The sequence below is a fragment of the Parambassis ranga genome, chromosome 13 (assembly GCF_900634625.1).
Source record: "Parambassis ranga chromosome 13, fParRan2.1, whole genome shotgun sequence".
NCBI lineage: Eukaryota > Metazoa > Chordata > Actinopteri > Ambassidae > Parambassis > Parambassis ranga.
The window spans coordinates 1145660-1161483 of NC_041033.1; the positions used below are offsets into that span (position 1 = coordinate 1145660).

A 15824-nucleotide genomic window follows, 5' to 3' on the forward strand; every position below is an offset into this window, starting at 1 on the left:
ATAAAAACTAACGCACGGTGCCAAAAACGAAGACGGAATGTATTGACACTTTCGTCAACGAATAAAAACGAGACGAAATTATTGATGGAGACGAGATCCAATCAGAGCAAATTTTGTTTGTGGAAAGGGAGGGACGAATCAGGAGACGGCGGCAGAGAGCCAATCAGAAGTGCTCTCTCTGTGTAAGGACGTTGCGCCGCGATGCTGGAAGAAGGCGTCCTCATGCATGGTAACACAACACAGGAGAAGAACAGACACACGGACACGTTTAATTTCAAGACAATCAAGACGGTTTGCAAACCATGTGGAGCGACTATCAGCGGTAAAAACACAACAAACCTGAAGCGACATTTGCAGACGAGTCGTCTTAACTTCTGCTCAAAGATACACGTGACAAAATCTATAAATGAAGACACCGCTGCTGATGGTTTTACAGCATGCGACCTGTTTCTAAGTTGTCACTGAAGTGTTTTGCTGTAGTTATGGAGGATTCATGAAGAAGGTCATGACTGAACAGTGTACTCAGGGAGAGCAGCTCACTGTTCACTGCTGCTTTTGTGAAAAGGTCATAGCAATTAAATAAAGAGATGTTTGTTTCAAATAACACAAGTTAAAGCTGTGCCTGTTTTTATTGCACAATCAAACCTTAAATATTTCATGAAAAATATATATCATAGAATTTTAGTCGACTAAATCCACGGCAGATTTAGTCGACTAAAATTATTTGATATTTAGTCGACTAAAACTAGACTAAAACTTTAAAAATGTTGATGACTAAAACGTGACTAAAATCAAATGACATTTTAGTCACAAGACTAAAATAAAAACTAAATCCAAAATTGCTGCCAAAATTAACACTGCATGGTACAATAATTTATTCATTTGCTAATAGTAAAACATTGTAAAGTTGTCAACCTAGTAAAATGTCCTATCTTCTCTATCTATCTCAGATCATCACTTTCTACTCCATTTGGAGGCCAGGGAACTGGTTTTAAGGACCTTCAAAAGATGAGGGCAAATAAAAACACTGCAGCCCCTGTAATGTAACTTTGTTTCTGGCAGACACTGGATATATGTTCCTAAAACAGTAACACACTTCTGAAAGCACAATGTCCCAGACTAGCTTTACACTTCAGTTTAAAAGAACATGCTGACAGTTTGGGCTGAGAACAGATTTTAATTAAAGGCATGCAGCTGATGGACTGCTCAAAATGTCCCAGGTTAAGTTTCAGAATTTCAGCTGTTTCACAATTCTGGATGTCCTTATTTGTCATTTCATATGCTTCACATGTTTTCAATAGGAGACAAGCCTGGACTAACAGTCTTAGACCTGTATACTGTAGAGAAGGCTGTTATAATTCTGCGAAACAAATCGAACCATTACAACTTTGATAGGAAAATTTATATTCAATATTTCTAATATAGGTGTACAGTACGTCGATGAAGTACAGCTGGTCAGCTTCCTCACTAGCTAGGTGTCTAGGTGTCAGAGATGGGGTTATGTTAGAGTTATATTGAAAATGTGTGGGTCATTGTTTAAAGCAATATGTTTCACAAATTACTACAAGCTACTTCCATGAGACATCATGCGTGTCACTGCACCACCATCTGCTTAGCTATAAAGCTAACACACGCGCTACATACAGTGCTGAGAGTTTTGCAGATCACATTATTTTCAGCACCACAGCAAATACACACCAATATTAATATATATCAGCAGAACAATCTTTCAGTCAATCTCTAGCACCGGTATATTGTCCAAAATATCCAAATCTAACCTCATCCATGGAGTACAAGGGCTACATACAGAAACATTTATCTAAGAGGAAACAAACCTTAAAACAAGCCTGCATCCATTTTGGCTCCAGTTTCCAGCTGGAAAAATACCATTGGGTAAACTTTAATGCCAACCACACTGCAACACAGCTTTTTCATTAGCTACAGCAGATTGTAACAGCTGTAGTTCATCACAATTGATTGATAACAGCTACATCAAAAATTGGCCGTCGCTGTCTCTTGCCAAAGGTCATCTATCAGGGAAAAGGATTTCTTTGTAACTCAACGCTGTGACCCTCTGGGAACTATTTATATATCTGCTCTCTCTCCTCCTAAAAGTGATTTTTAAATTATTCTGGATGTGCTCAAAACGTGCCCCCCCTCCCCCCAGACACATATGATTAGACAATCTGCACAAACCTTAGGGGCTCATTTCAATATTACAAGTGGCAACAAACACTGAAAATGAAACTAATCATAGCAAGTGGCTGCTACAAATATTACAGTCAGTTTAATCTCACAGTAATAAGTATGATCAGATGTAGCCCAGGCAAGTTTCCCCTCACAGAACCTGAACAGGACAGCCTTGTGTTCTACGACCAGACAAGACATGGAGTCAAAAACAGCAAATAAACACATTTTAATGGCTGTGGTCTAAGTTAGTGCATCACCACTCACATAGACAAGTCTGTTATCTTAAATTACCTCCACATGTGTTAGCTGCAGGCAAGAGTCTCTGGAGTACAGTGCACTCCTGCCCATAAAAAGCGGGACTTCTTTTTCTTAGAGCTGAACACATGGAAACATCAGACAATAAACAGAAAAAAACACATACAAGCATCTCACTGGTGGTACAAGTGCTAAAGCTGCACAACACATTTCAGTCCACATGCTGGTCTCAAGTTGTTTTGTTGTATTTAATCCTTGGAAAAAGTATGATTTACACCAACCGATTTCCATTTCTTTTCTTTTTTCAGATTTTCCAGAGCTGCATAATAGACATTAGAGTTAAAAGTGACACACTCGCCCATAAAACTCTGCAGTACTTTGCCATGGATGGAGTTGTAGCAGTGGACATGTGCACATGCAAAAGATGTTTTGTGACCTGCCAGCATCAGAAGGGCTTTTGAGACCAAAGACGATACACTTGGTTATAGTAATGAGCAGTGAAAATGTCAAGCTGATGTATGAATATGTCGTAGCATTTAGGAAAAAACACTTTTACTGAACATAACACAAGTGTCATCTTTACCACATACACTGACTTTAACTGAACAAAAGATATATTATCACTGCACACTGTATGAAGCCATTAAGAGAGGCTTAGAGTAGTCACTGAAAGATATAGTAATATGAGTGCCAAGTTCCACTCATATGTTAGTGCAGTAGAAGACTCCTTTGACTGGTTACATAAAGATTTTGCATGATTTAAAAGTCTAATTTTCCATGACATTTTTATCATACCGACATAATGCAATTTTGGGGTTTAGCTCATATATCATAGCAACAGTAATCCTACTAAACATCTAGGAGGACTGGCTTCTGACTGAAGTTGATAAATAATAACCATGACTATTACTATTAATCTTTTATTTAGAACACTGATAAAAACACCAGAGACATATTTCACACAGAATAATACCTGATTAAGAAATCATTGAATGAAGTTATCACACTTGTTTTCTTACTATACTATTTATCTGCAAAGGTAAGGTTTTGGTAGTGTAAGTTTATTTAGGTTTTAGTTTATTTTCCTGAAAACAGAGTGACAGATTGAATGATTTCGTTTTGGGGCAGTGTGCGTATTGATCTGCATATTTGTAGAAGAAAAGAACTAATTTGCTGGCACGAACACCTACTAACGTTGCTTCGGCAGCACTGTAAACCAAATGTTTCAAACTTTGCCAATCATTTACTTGACCCATCAACAGCTGTTGATGAATGTGTTGTGTTGTGAAATGTGATGAAGTCACTAGCGAGGATGACATAAGCACTTATTAATGATGATAATGATTAACTATTTTTGCATGGCCACAGATGAGCTGATTTATCGCTGAGCTGTGAACAATGAGGTGGAACCACTCGTGTGGGGAAGAGCTTTTGTACAACATCATGAGGTAAAGGGACACTGCTGTGTTTCTTAATATATACTGTGACCAGAGGCCGTGGTAGTGAATAAGAGCAAAAATAAAAAATACCTGCAGTAAATGTCATTTATTTTAGTTTTAACTGATTGTTTTCTATTAAAATCAAGTATGAGACTGTAAATTTCCATGCGATTTCTACCAAAGTCAATCTGGCTGCAGTTGTAAAAATGGCCTTATCTTTGAGAGGGACACACTAAAAAAGCTGTATCTATCCTCACAGTATTATATTACAGCTAAAGTACTGACCAGTACTGAACAGTTTTAATACTACAAGGATCACTTTCTACACGGCAAAAACAGGAAAAGGATTTGTTCAAATACTAAGAGAACAGCAACAATCCCTGCTAAACACATTGTTCTTCTTTCATTTACCCATATCTTCAATGTCAGTGATACAGCACTCGGAAATTATACTTAAGTCGATTTTATTTTACAAGAGGCTCCATCAAGGCAAAAATAAAGTCAGTGCCAGGTGCACACCAAAACCAGCTGGGATAAGATTACAGGTCAGTCTGTATGTTGAAGTGTTAACTGCCCACTGTTAACAGCCAAACCTTACTCAGAACAGTCATATGGACAGAAGTGGAGACTAAGATTACCGCTGCATCTTTTCATATTAGAAGATGCTCTATTTGTGGATGTAGTATCGTGATAGTCTTTACTAAATTAAAGTGGCCCATACTAAATCAACCTGTTACCCATATGTAGAGTATATTTGGATGTCCTACCCAAACAGATTTAAGGGAGACACACTACTGGCAACAGTAATCCAGCATAATTACAAACATGAAGTAAGATGTAATAATAACAGTGCACATTGTTGTATCCTAAAACTCTAAGAGTGAATTCATTTCAGCATGTCTTTCTGTTTCTTTTGAATCAGATTGTTAAATAAATCATTCATTTGCAATACAGGCTGCATTAAAGAGGCAAACACAACCTATAGATAGTAATGCATCTTAATCCATCATGTCTCTCATTTGGATGCTCCCACTAGTACACTTACATGACCATGCACTGTGTACATAATGTATTTACATACATACTGTGTGAGGGTAGGGTTGTTTCAGATTGCACAGGTGTGTACTCACCATTAATAACAAAAGCAACATTTAATCTAATCTCCCAAGCAAAGCTAGCTTACACATGTCTAAAACACTTGAACCTAATCAGTCAATGATGGGATTCATCAGACAATTGTTTCTAAAAAAAATCAAACCACTGCTATGTAGACCTGACCGCTGCAATGGACATGGTTCTGATCAGGAGCATTATGTGAAGCATGTGATGAAGGCAGAACAATCAGACTAGACTATCGAAATTCTGTCCAGTAGGCACTCCATTGAGTGACTGTTGTCGATTTTGCTATAAAAACTTGTAATACTGAAGGCGTCATTAGCAATTCTGCAAATATTTTTGAAGTAAGAAAGCACCAAGTCATAACATTAAGTCTGTTACATTTCTGATAAATGAAAGGATTGTTGCAATAGGGTTTGTACCACGTAGATTCCAGATCAACTTTATGGAGATCATTTTTACAATGGATATAGCTGGACAGCCTTAATGAACCATGCAAATCAGCATAAAACTCAGGCGGTCATAGCAAATTTAACCCATTGTACACAATGGGGTCTTGTATTAAATTTGCAATAAAAGTCAGCAGCTGCTTAGTTCACATGCTAAAGAATGAATACAGACACAAACAGGACATAGGTGACACATGTCCTGTATGTGTCAATGTGTTTCAATTTAGAAAAACAGGTCAGTAAGTTCTCCGAGTCAAGCATACGTCTCTTCCATCCATCTGGCTCATGGCTTGTCTCATCAGAACCTGCACTGCTGTCTAAGGTCAGCCCTGCTCCTTAGAGTCAGAGAGCGTGCATGTACGTGCTTGCCATGGTTTTTATTGGGGCTGTAGTGGCGCCTCGGTCCCCACGGCTGGTCAAAACACAGACATGTGACATTACTGGCCTGAGCCAGAATGTAATCACACATAGCCCACAGAGGTTTACATTCACACTTACCTTCACAGTTTAGTATGTGCCACATCAGTGCACAAAGTGACACACTTAACACAAAGGACAGTCATGCTGGAGAGTGATCAGTGTATGCAAACACACAAACACAGGCATACATACACACACAGGTCAAGGTCTCTGTCTATGCTACAATAATATTCATCAAACTCAGTCTCTGCTGTCATCACCAGTGCAGTCCTATGGCAATCACCTGGGAGATTACTTTTCCCTCTGGCACAGACAACCACCCACAGATTTAGATCCTGCGCACACACATGCACACACACAGAAACAGTGAGCAGAGCGCTTTCAACCAATTAGGGCTGACAAATGCCAAGTAATTCTATATGAGAGATTGTGGTTTGGCTTGGACTGTACAGCATTATTGCTACCATGAAAACCGCCAGAGTTGTTTTCCAGCTCCACTGTGTCACAGAGATATTTTTTAACCAGGAAAAATGGAGAGGAGAACGTTCAGGCAATGTTCTCCTCTCTGCCTGTGGGCTTAATGTGGCTCAAATTAAACAAAACATGCCGGGTAACTATATTAAAGTCACACTGTTACACAAATGTGGATGATTTTAGAGTCTTCTATCAACCTGGAAACTTTACAAATTTCTTTCAGATGTTTGTTACCTCTATATGGCTGTAGTTTGTGTGAAAAACACGCCACTCAAATGAGAGAGCAAAGGGACAAAGCCAGCAGTACTTTCTGGCATTGATTACTTTAGCTCTTCGGATGGAACTGCCGGGAAAGAGATGTTTACAGTGCAGGTGACACATTACAGCCCAAAGAGGAAAATCCCCTCAAGCACTACCCTCAAGTTCCCGAAGGTACATAAACAGCGTGTGTAGAGAGAAGGCAGTGCCAAAGCAGTGTAATCTCAAAGAAAGATCCTAGATGGATATACACAGAACGGAGCTCCACAAACCACATCTGCATGATCCATGAAGTTCAGCGTCTCCAGTAGCGTGGCTACAGCGTGCCCTGCCAACTGGATGCAACTGCTGATCGGAGAATTTTTTAAAGTTTGATGATACTAAAACATTGCACACATGTCGATTCCAAAAGCGTCTAATACTGGTTAGGGGATTACCAGTGGAAGACTATGTTTGGGTCCCTGGATAAGTGTTTCCCGGGGAAACAGATAACTGGCATGTGAGGGCATGCTCTGCTGTCATTTTTATCGATTTTACCGAACAAACACAGATCAAAGGCACGTTATATCTTTTTTCAACAAGTTAATATAGCGAAAAAACTATTGCTATTGCTATTAGCTACTCCATGCTCCATCTTTTGGGGATCAAAAAGTTTGCAACCAGCAGTCCCCTGGTTATGTGTGGGTTGCATTTAATTGATTTGAATCATGTGTAACACACACTGTTCTGAACTCACAGTCAAAACAAGACCAGTGAATAACTTCACCAACAATCAACAACATTCAAGATGAAGGTAAGATGCTTTAAATACTTGGCAGCATATCAATAATGTGTAAAAACACATCCAAATACAAGTAAAAGATCCGCTGAGCTGGCCAACAACGTGTATGTGTTGGACTGCAGTGGGATTTATTCTAGTTACCATTTAAGGTAAACAGACAAGTGTAACGAGGTCCTGTTTGAACTAAAATAAGCCCACAGCCAGTTTTCGACAGACAAGATGTCATTGGACAAGTATGTCTCTAGAGAGAGAGAGAAAGACGAACTATGACTTTGGAGCCACATTTCAGGTGAGTGGTGAAAACAGACACCAGGGATGTGAAGAGGCCAAAGGTTCACAGCATGACATCATCTGGCTACTGCCTTTTTTAAAGTCATGTTTATCAGTGCTTAACCACACAGCACTTGTCCTGCATCACACTTAATCAAGAGTATGGACAATAATGAGCCTTGTTTTCTTTCATGTCCTGCCAACGGGGGATTTCAGTGTCACTACATCTCACTGGCACCCAATAAGAATACATTGACACAGAAGCTGGCGAGCTTCAGCTGATGGCAGACTGGGCCTCAGGGGATAAGTGTGTTTCGTAACCTTGAGGAGAACTGACCTGGGTGTGTTAATGTCCCCTTGAGATGATTACATAGGTGTATAGGAATAGAAAAGCAACTGCTCTCTAGTATTAACTAGTAATAGAAGATGATATTTATAGTTTAGAAATGCCTGTAGAAAGGGAATAATGTTCTAAGCAAACAGCATAGTGACATGATACGGGCAACCCTCCAAGTAAAACGCTCAGACAGCCCGATCCGACAACCTCTGAAACCCTTCCATCTCAGGAACAGCCTGTCCCGGGACGTCGCACTCCCTCCTATCTATCAGCCTCCGATAGCCGGCACTGTTATGTAACACGCTAATATCAAATCTCTCATTGTATGGCCCAGCTGTCTGACCACCAGCACTCTCAGCCTGAGAATGAATTCCTGCTGACAGAAGAAGCTTGTGTCTACTGTTTATACACCATGCCTGGCCCCAGAACTCATATGTCAAGTAACAGCACATGAACAGAAAAACAGCAGCGGACTCTGATATCATCTCCTCACTGTGAAAACAACCAGCAGTGTGAGAGACTTTGAGAAGGAACATATCATTTAGAAGAGGAGGACTGTAGTCAATAAACTCCCCCACAGCACTGTCACAAAGGATCGTGTGGTCTTCATTCTGTAACAAGGCATTACGTCTTCTGTTATGTTATAGCATGATATAAAAAAAGTCAAGCAGGGGTGCCAGATGAAACACTATGTCTAAAACAATTAATTCAAATAATGACACCGCAACCAAAAGCTTGAATACAGCCTTGTTCTAAACCTGCACACAATGTCTATTCACTATACTGCTAATAAGGCAAAACACATGTCTATGTGTTGACCATGTCTAATCAACATATATTCATAAACGTAATCATTTTAGAAAGGAATCCCTGAATCAATGAAATATGACAGATTGTTTTTTTTGTCTGGTGATGACGGCAGTGTGCCTGCAGCTGACTACCCCAGCAAATGACTCATTTATACTGCGTAAACATCACTATGTATGGATCTGCTAACCACCAGCAGCAGCATGGAGCACCCGTAACTGGAGTTTTAATCTGAGCCTAAACTGCAAAAAGATGACTATGGGACCAGAGGAGATACAAAGAGCTTAAAAACTGTTTACATTTTTCAATCTCTAGATCTGTTTTTTTAATGCCAGATACAAAAAAGAGCAACAAAAGAATGGAAAAGCTGTCTTGTCCCTGACACTTATTATGGTTCTCATTCTGTATATGTCTTTGAAGAATGTTGTTGTGACCACCCCACTCCAAATTCCAACATTGATTAGGCTCTAGTATCACACCATTTGTTGAGAACATCTATCTTTTACCTACTAGCTGCATAGCTGAAACTGTCATCCTCCAACAAATTCTGCAATACTTGTCTCCTCACTGGCACAATACATACTTAGATTGACTTAGATCAACGTAGAACTTTCTGACAGGGTTTTATTACAGTCGGTTGATGGAAAAAGAACAAGGAGAAATTTTCTTTCTTTCTTTTCTTTGAAGTATTTACAGGCACTGACAATTAACATTTATGCTAATTTATGATCTCAAAATGAATACAGTGGAAAAAAAAGGTCTTTTTTTGTCAATCAACCACATTGCATATCAATGGATTGATGTTATTCAGACATTGAGAAAGTTGTAATCCACTGCTTTCTGTTATTGTTCAGCTACGGTATGCTTAATGAGTTGGATAACATGGTGTTCACACTTTCCGCTGAATCTGAAATCTTTCTAGACTGTTGTTCTTGGATGCAGCATGTCCCAGTGCTCTGAAGCAATGCACCTGCAGATATTCTGCTCACAACTCCAAATCTAAAATCAAGCAGCTGCCAGCTTTTAAATCTACAAAACATATTAATTCCAATGGACTCACGCTGAAAAAACTACTTGATCATTGACCACATTTATAGAGTTCTTACTGAATGTCACAATGTAGTCACAGGCTAAATAGTGCAGCGGTGAGAAAGAAACCACGATCACTGGAGCCAAACAACTTGTTGTAACCAGAGCAGGCCATGGATGTTGACTGAGATCTCTGGGTATTAATCATCATGGTGGCAGAGGCAGAACCAGAGCAAAGCAAACAAATGAAGGAGAGAGGCTGTTTACTATGACAACTGGTGACAGAGTTTAACCCCTCCATACTCCATTTTATCCTCACCTCCATCATCAGGCTGTCAGCAGAGACTTGTGGTACCATTTGAACTGTTTATGGAAGTATTATGTGGCATTTTAGGGAGTAAAAATAAAGAATCATTTCATTGTATGACAGGTGCAGCAAGAAACTGCCAGCGATGCCACATGGAATATGGGAAGTAAAAACATGCTCTGAATTCCAGCAGAGAGCTGAAACAGGCTACTGAGCATTAGTGTAGTGGTTCAGATGTGCTAGAAGAAAACCTGTCTTTAAATGCCGTCTCAATCGGGGGTCTGCAGTGGTGTGTTTGGATAGCCTTTTTTCTAGCATGTCCTCCCTGCTGAGTATGTAGTAAATAACAACACAGCCTATTCCAAGATTCAGCGTGCTCTGATAATGGTCGGATTTTCTTCATCTGGCAAACTGAACCCAAACAAAGCTGTGGCTAACCTTTTGGCCAAAGTTTACCCCATAGCTGCTAGGTGAAAAATGCAGCAAATTGTGATAAACTGGCAATGCTTCATAGACTGAAACATCACTCGCCGCAATCTCTGGCCAACAAAGGCCTAACCTTGAGTTTGAGAAAAGCACTTAAAAGTTATTATTATTATTATTATTATTATTATTTGCAGACCATATCTTTTGAAGGCTGCTGCCTTCTGAATGCCTCTAAATCCCCATGGATAATATTCCACCCTCACGAAATGTTACTCACCACAGTCCAAGGACAAAACAGCATACTGAGATAATCTGAACAACTTCATCCAATTTAATACATTTTAATCATTATAGTTCGTCAAAATTGCCACTGATCCATTCTCTCCACCAGACGCGTGTAGCCTATGTTGTCCAAAGAGTCAAGGAGTCCCAACATTTCATTCTGTTGCAGGGCAAACCAACCTCTGTACTTTATACATTTTAAAGGCTGCTGCCTCTGTATTATGACCAACAGGGAGAAATTCCTGGCAAATGAAGGAAACAGAATGTGTACAGGCACATTCAACCAAATAAAACATGGGGTATCCCTATATTTGCTTGAAGCTGACAAAGTGGCTACACTCTGCTACATCGTCGGTACATCTAGACACTGACAACAACTTGGCTCCAGCTAGATTTTCCATCCAGACTGCTGTCTAACAGAAAAAGATTATATTCATCTTAAACTGTCCCACTTTCCAGTCCATAAAAATCTGACATGTCCCAAACCAGAGCCTTGCCGTGGACCCCATTTATAGGAGCAGAGACGGCTTTTCCAGCCAGACCTGTCTAACTCACACACACAGAGGCCCAGATTTGGCCTGTGGGATGCTGGCTTCATCACACGAACTTTCTCGAACAGCTTGCAATTCCTAGTTAAATTCTGACAGACAGGCTAGCGCTATAGTTGCAGACTGGCAATGGATAAGGTTTCTGCTGCCTGCAGCTTCTATTTACCTCCCACTAAACAGCTGTCAGATTATGTAAAAATATTTAGACACATTTGTTCATTAACGAAAACAATATACCCAAATTAATCCAAACACCCAAAATAGGGTGTCTATGCTTGTCTGTCACAAGGTAGAGTCCAAAGTGATGTGTGCATCATGGTGCTGGCTTTCAAACTGTGTGCTAACAAGCCACATGGCCTCTCCTTAACTAAAAAGGTCTAGCACAGGTCAAAAAGCCACTTTTGTATACCTGTATATTGGTTCAATCATTCAGTCTGATAATCATATAGAAAAAATTGCAAACCATAAAATCTTATTGATGCAATAAAACATCAGAATGGGGAAGTTTTCCATTAACAAAGAATGATTGGTAGTGCTAGATGGGCTGCATTGAGTGTTTCTTAAACAAGAAAAGCAAGACAGGATATGTTAATGCAGACAGAAAAGCATCTTAGTATGAAGGCGTCTTTAATGTAGATGAGCTACAAAAACATCAGGGTCCACTTCAGCCAGCCAAGACCAGAAATCTGAAGCTACAGCAGGCACAGGCTCACCAAAACATAGCCTGGTCTGATAAATCCTGATTTCTGCTGAGGCTGCAGCTCATTAGGTGTCAACAGCATGGACCCAATCGGCCTTGTGACTCCAATAATATTTCAGTCCTGATCAACGTGGTGGAAACCAAAACAAACACTCACGATACTAGTGTGGCTAAAAATACTGCTAAGCGGAGCTTTACAGCTCAGCGAAGAATGGCCTCTGCTTCATCTTTATCTCTCCATTAGTCAGGCAGGGTGCATCCTGAAATACTCAGGCATAGTTCTGGTAACCATCATTAATCCTGGCCAAGGCCCAAAGATTGCAGCCCAGACACTTTACAAGACCCCAACATACGCTAACGATTTGAACAATCGTTCATGCATCATTCTTTCAACAATGTTTCCAGTTTTTTCAGCACTTTTATGGAACAACCTAATCTAAAAAAAACAAGAGGGTGTCCAACAAAAAAATAAGAACACAAATAAATCATTTAACAACTACATTAAGTAAAAACTGTAGCTTAACTATTAAGGATCTCTTTGTTGTGTTTTCACTACATAATGCTTCAAATGTACCAGGTCTAGACTGCAGGTAGGACAGTTTAGCACCTCCAGGTTTCTGAGTCACGTTGTTGTAAAGTATGTTGAATGTCATTGATCATTGTCTTAAAAAAAAACATGTAAGGCCTTTAACTATGCATTAATAATAACCCAGGTGGTCCCTCTCTCCCTCCCTTATGCTAGGAGGACATAGAGTCCATGGTATAGACATAGAGTCCATGGTATCCAAACTATTTCAGGTTTGGATTGATAAGACCACAGAAACGTTTTCCACTTCTCTCTTCTCTCAATCAGTTTCAAATGAGTTTGATGATACTTCTTCTTTGCAACATTGAGTTTTTAGTTATTTGCATTTTCAGGATTGCATGGTTTTTGACATTAGTGCTCTGCTTGAGGACCTGCCAATGACACCCTTTGGATACTGCTTTCTAAACCCACATAGAGATTTCCATACATTATTTAAAGTGGAGTCCTTTAATGCTATTATGTACTGTAGAGTTCACACAGTGCTCCCACTTGTTTAGGAAACAGGCTTATGCAAAGTCAGCCTATCATAGACGATAATATAGGTGATGGAGAAACAGAAGCAATGACCAACAAATTTTGCAAAAATCTAACATTAACTATAAAATAACCCTGGCAGCTTTGTCACTATAGTGTCTATACTTGAAGAACATTAGTTGGTATATGAATATTAGCCTTACTACAATAATATCACTATTCGTTTCAAAAATCTAGTTCAACCTCAGGCTACAACGTGAGCATCTGGTCTCCCCAGCACAGAGAGAGCAGTTGATGAGAGCAGATACTTGCCACATTGAGAGCTGTCACTGCAATGTTGACAGGCTGCTGCCTAATATAGACGAGGCCAAACAAAAGCACAAGGTCTTTCATACTTGGCTGGTGGAACTTCCTAAAATAGAGGACCTAGTATCGATATGAAGCCACGATATTCTGGTACTGACACCCAGGGGAACTTGAGGTCACAGCTCCAGCAGCACAAACACTAGAACTTGAGAACATTGACTGCATGTCAAGTTTACTGGCAGCAGGAGCTATACCTATCGGCGACAAATGTTTGGGGAGTGAATGTCAGGCATTCTCCTCAGGGCCGAAGAGTGCAGGCATGCATGTATGCACCGAGACTCAACTACTTTACTACACATGTAACAGAGAAAAGCCTTGTATTCAAAAAGTGAGAGCAAGTATCTGAAATTAGAAGGCAAAGATTCCCTTACTGTTTATGGTTCTGTTAAGTAGGTACGCAGCATGGCAAGTGATGCAAGGGACCACCGCAAAAGCTTCATGTTTTAAAATATCAAAACTTCTTGACTTATGACTACACAAAAGCCAGAGACTCCTCTGCAGCTCATAAACAGCTGGTCCATGGAATCTCCACTAGGAAACATGTGTCCTGACCTGGCTGAGGCTACAAGCGCAGCAGCCTCCTAATATGTAGATGTTTCCATCACTTCGTTGCTGCAGAAGACCTTGTTTTAAAAACAAACAAAAACACTGTACTAATGAGGAGGCTCAATGATGCTTTAGGGCAGTTGAACATTGGTTGAACTGTTCTGTGAGTACAATAAAGAATATGTTAACCATGCAAACAAAGCAAGAATGCTTTGAGTACATGCATCTGGATTCCCACATGTGAGTTATGGCATGTAGTGGCTCATGGGATAAAGAAATTGATTACACGGGCCTGGCCTTTTTAGAAGGAAATCTCTTTCAGTGTCTATTCTGCTGGTAATATTCACACGGTTAATGAGTTGGTTTAAGTGCTGCATTAGAATTAGCATGTCAACAGATGTGGCAGAATAGACGTTGGCTTTATATGTCAATATTGATATGTTACCAATATGGACTGCATAACTGAACAACAATATACATGAGTGTTAAAAATGCATTCTATAAATCACCAGCAGGGGGCAAGTCCTCAGGGTCAAATAAGGGGTCAGAAATGTAGTAACTTATTTATTTGATTCAGTATATTTTCTCATCTGTATTTTCATTTGTTTGTTATAAGACTTGTAAATACAGCGTGATGTTTATTTGGGTAATTATGGTCACAACTGCACCGAAATGATAGAACATTTAGGCTTCAGGGCTAGTTGTAGGTCTCTACTGTATGTGTATGCAAAGTGTCTTCATCTCCACAATTTTGTCCAAATATTTTGTTTTATTTGCCCATTTAATATATAATATATATATATATACATATATACATATATATATATAGATATATACATATATATATATATATATATATATATGTATATGTATATATATATATATACATATATATATATACATATATATATATATGTATATATATACATATATACTATATATATATATATAATATATATATATATATATATACATATATATACATATATATACTATATATTATACATATATATATACTATATATATACATATATATATACTATATATATATATATATATATATATATATATATATATACATATATATATATATATATATATATATATATATATATATATATATATATATATATATATATATATATATATATTATATATATTATTATATTATATACACACATTGAAAAAATAACGCTGCCCCTTACCTGTCAAGTAAGGTCCCAAACAACAGCCGGATGGCCTTCTGCATGTTTTCAGTGCACAGCCAGCTCCACTGCTCCTTCATCAGTAGACACAGGACGTTCAGAGCCACCTCAGCCAGAGCCGTCTCAGATACTGTGCATACAACATGCAAATAAAAACACAAGTCACTATATACTTCGAGACATATTCACATTATGCAAAATGTTGATGTAGTGTGGCGCAGTAGGTAGCAACAGTATAGCTGTATGTAATGCAGTACAATCTGTGTACACCTAATTGAAGGCCTATTGAACACATTAGGGCTGCTCCACTGGATACGCTTACAAACACTGCCCTCATGTGGTCAGATTCATGATGCTGGTTCTGCTAAGTATAAGCTGAATTTTCTGCTACCCTACCATGCAGAGGAACACACAGAAAAAAATGCCAAATAATTGCTTCAGGTGATCGGGAAAAAACTAATTACTTTAATAATAAATGAAATAATACTGCCAAAAATACTGCACTGTAATGAGTTGTAAAGGATCTGATATTTCATCTACATAGTGCTCTGTTACAGTA

General features: G+C 38.9%; 1 protein-coding gene across 4 annotated transcripts in view; it reads right to left on the reverse strand.

Annotated features, from left to right (window-relative positions):
• The window catches only part of snx19b (sorting nexin 19b), a 31962-nt gene that overhangs the window by 9097 nt on the left and 7041 nt on the right, over window positions 1-15824 (reverse strand). For all 4 annotated transcript variants that reach the window (XM_028420005.1, XM_028420004.1, XM_028420003.1 and 1 more), the window contains one exon: window positions 15266-15395. In XM_028420005.1, coding sequence (XP_028275806.1) covers window positions 15266-15395 — 130 coding nt within the window. The remainder of the gene's footprint in view (window positions 1-15265; window positions 15396-15824) is intronic.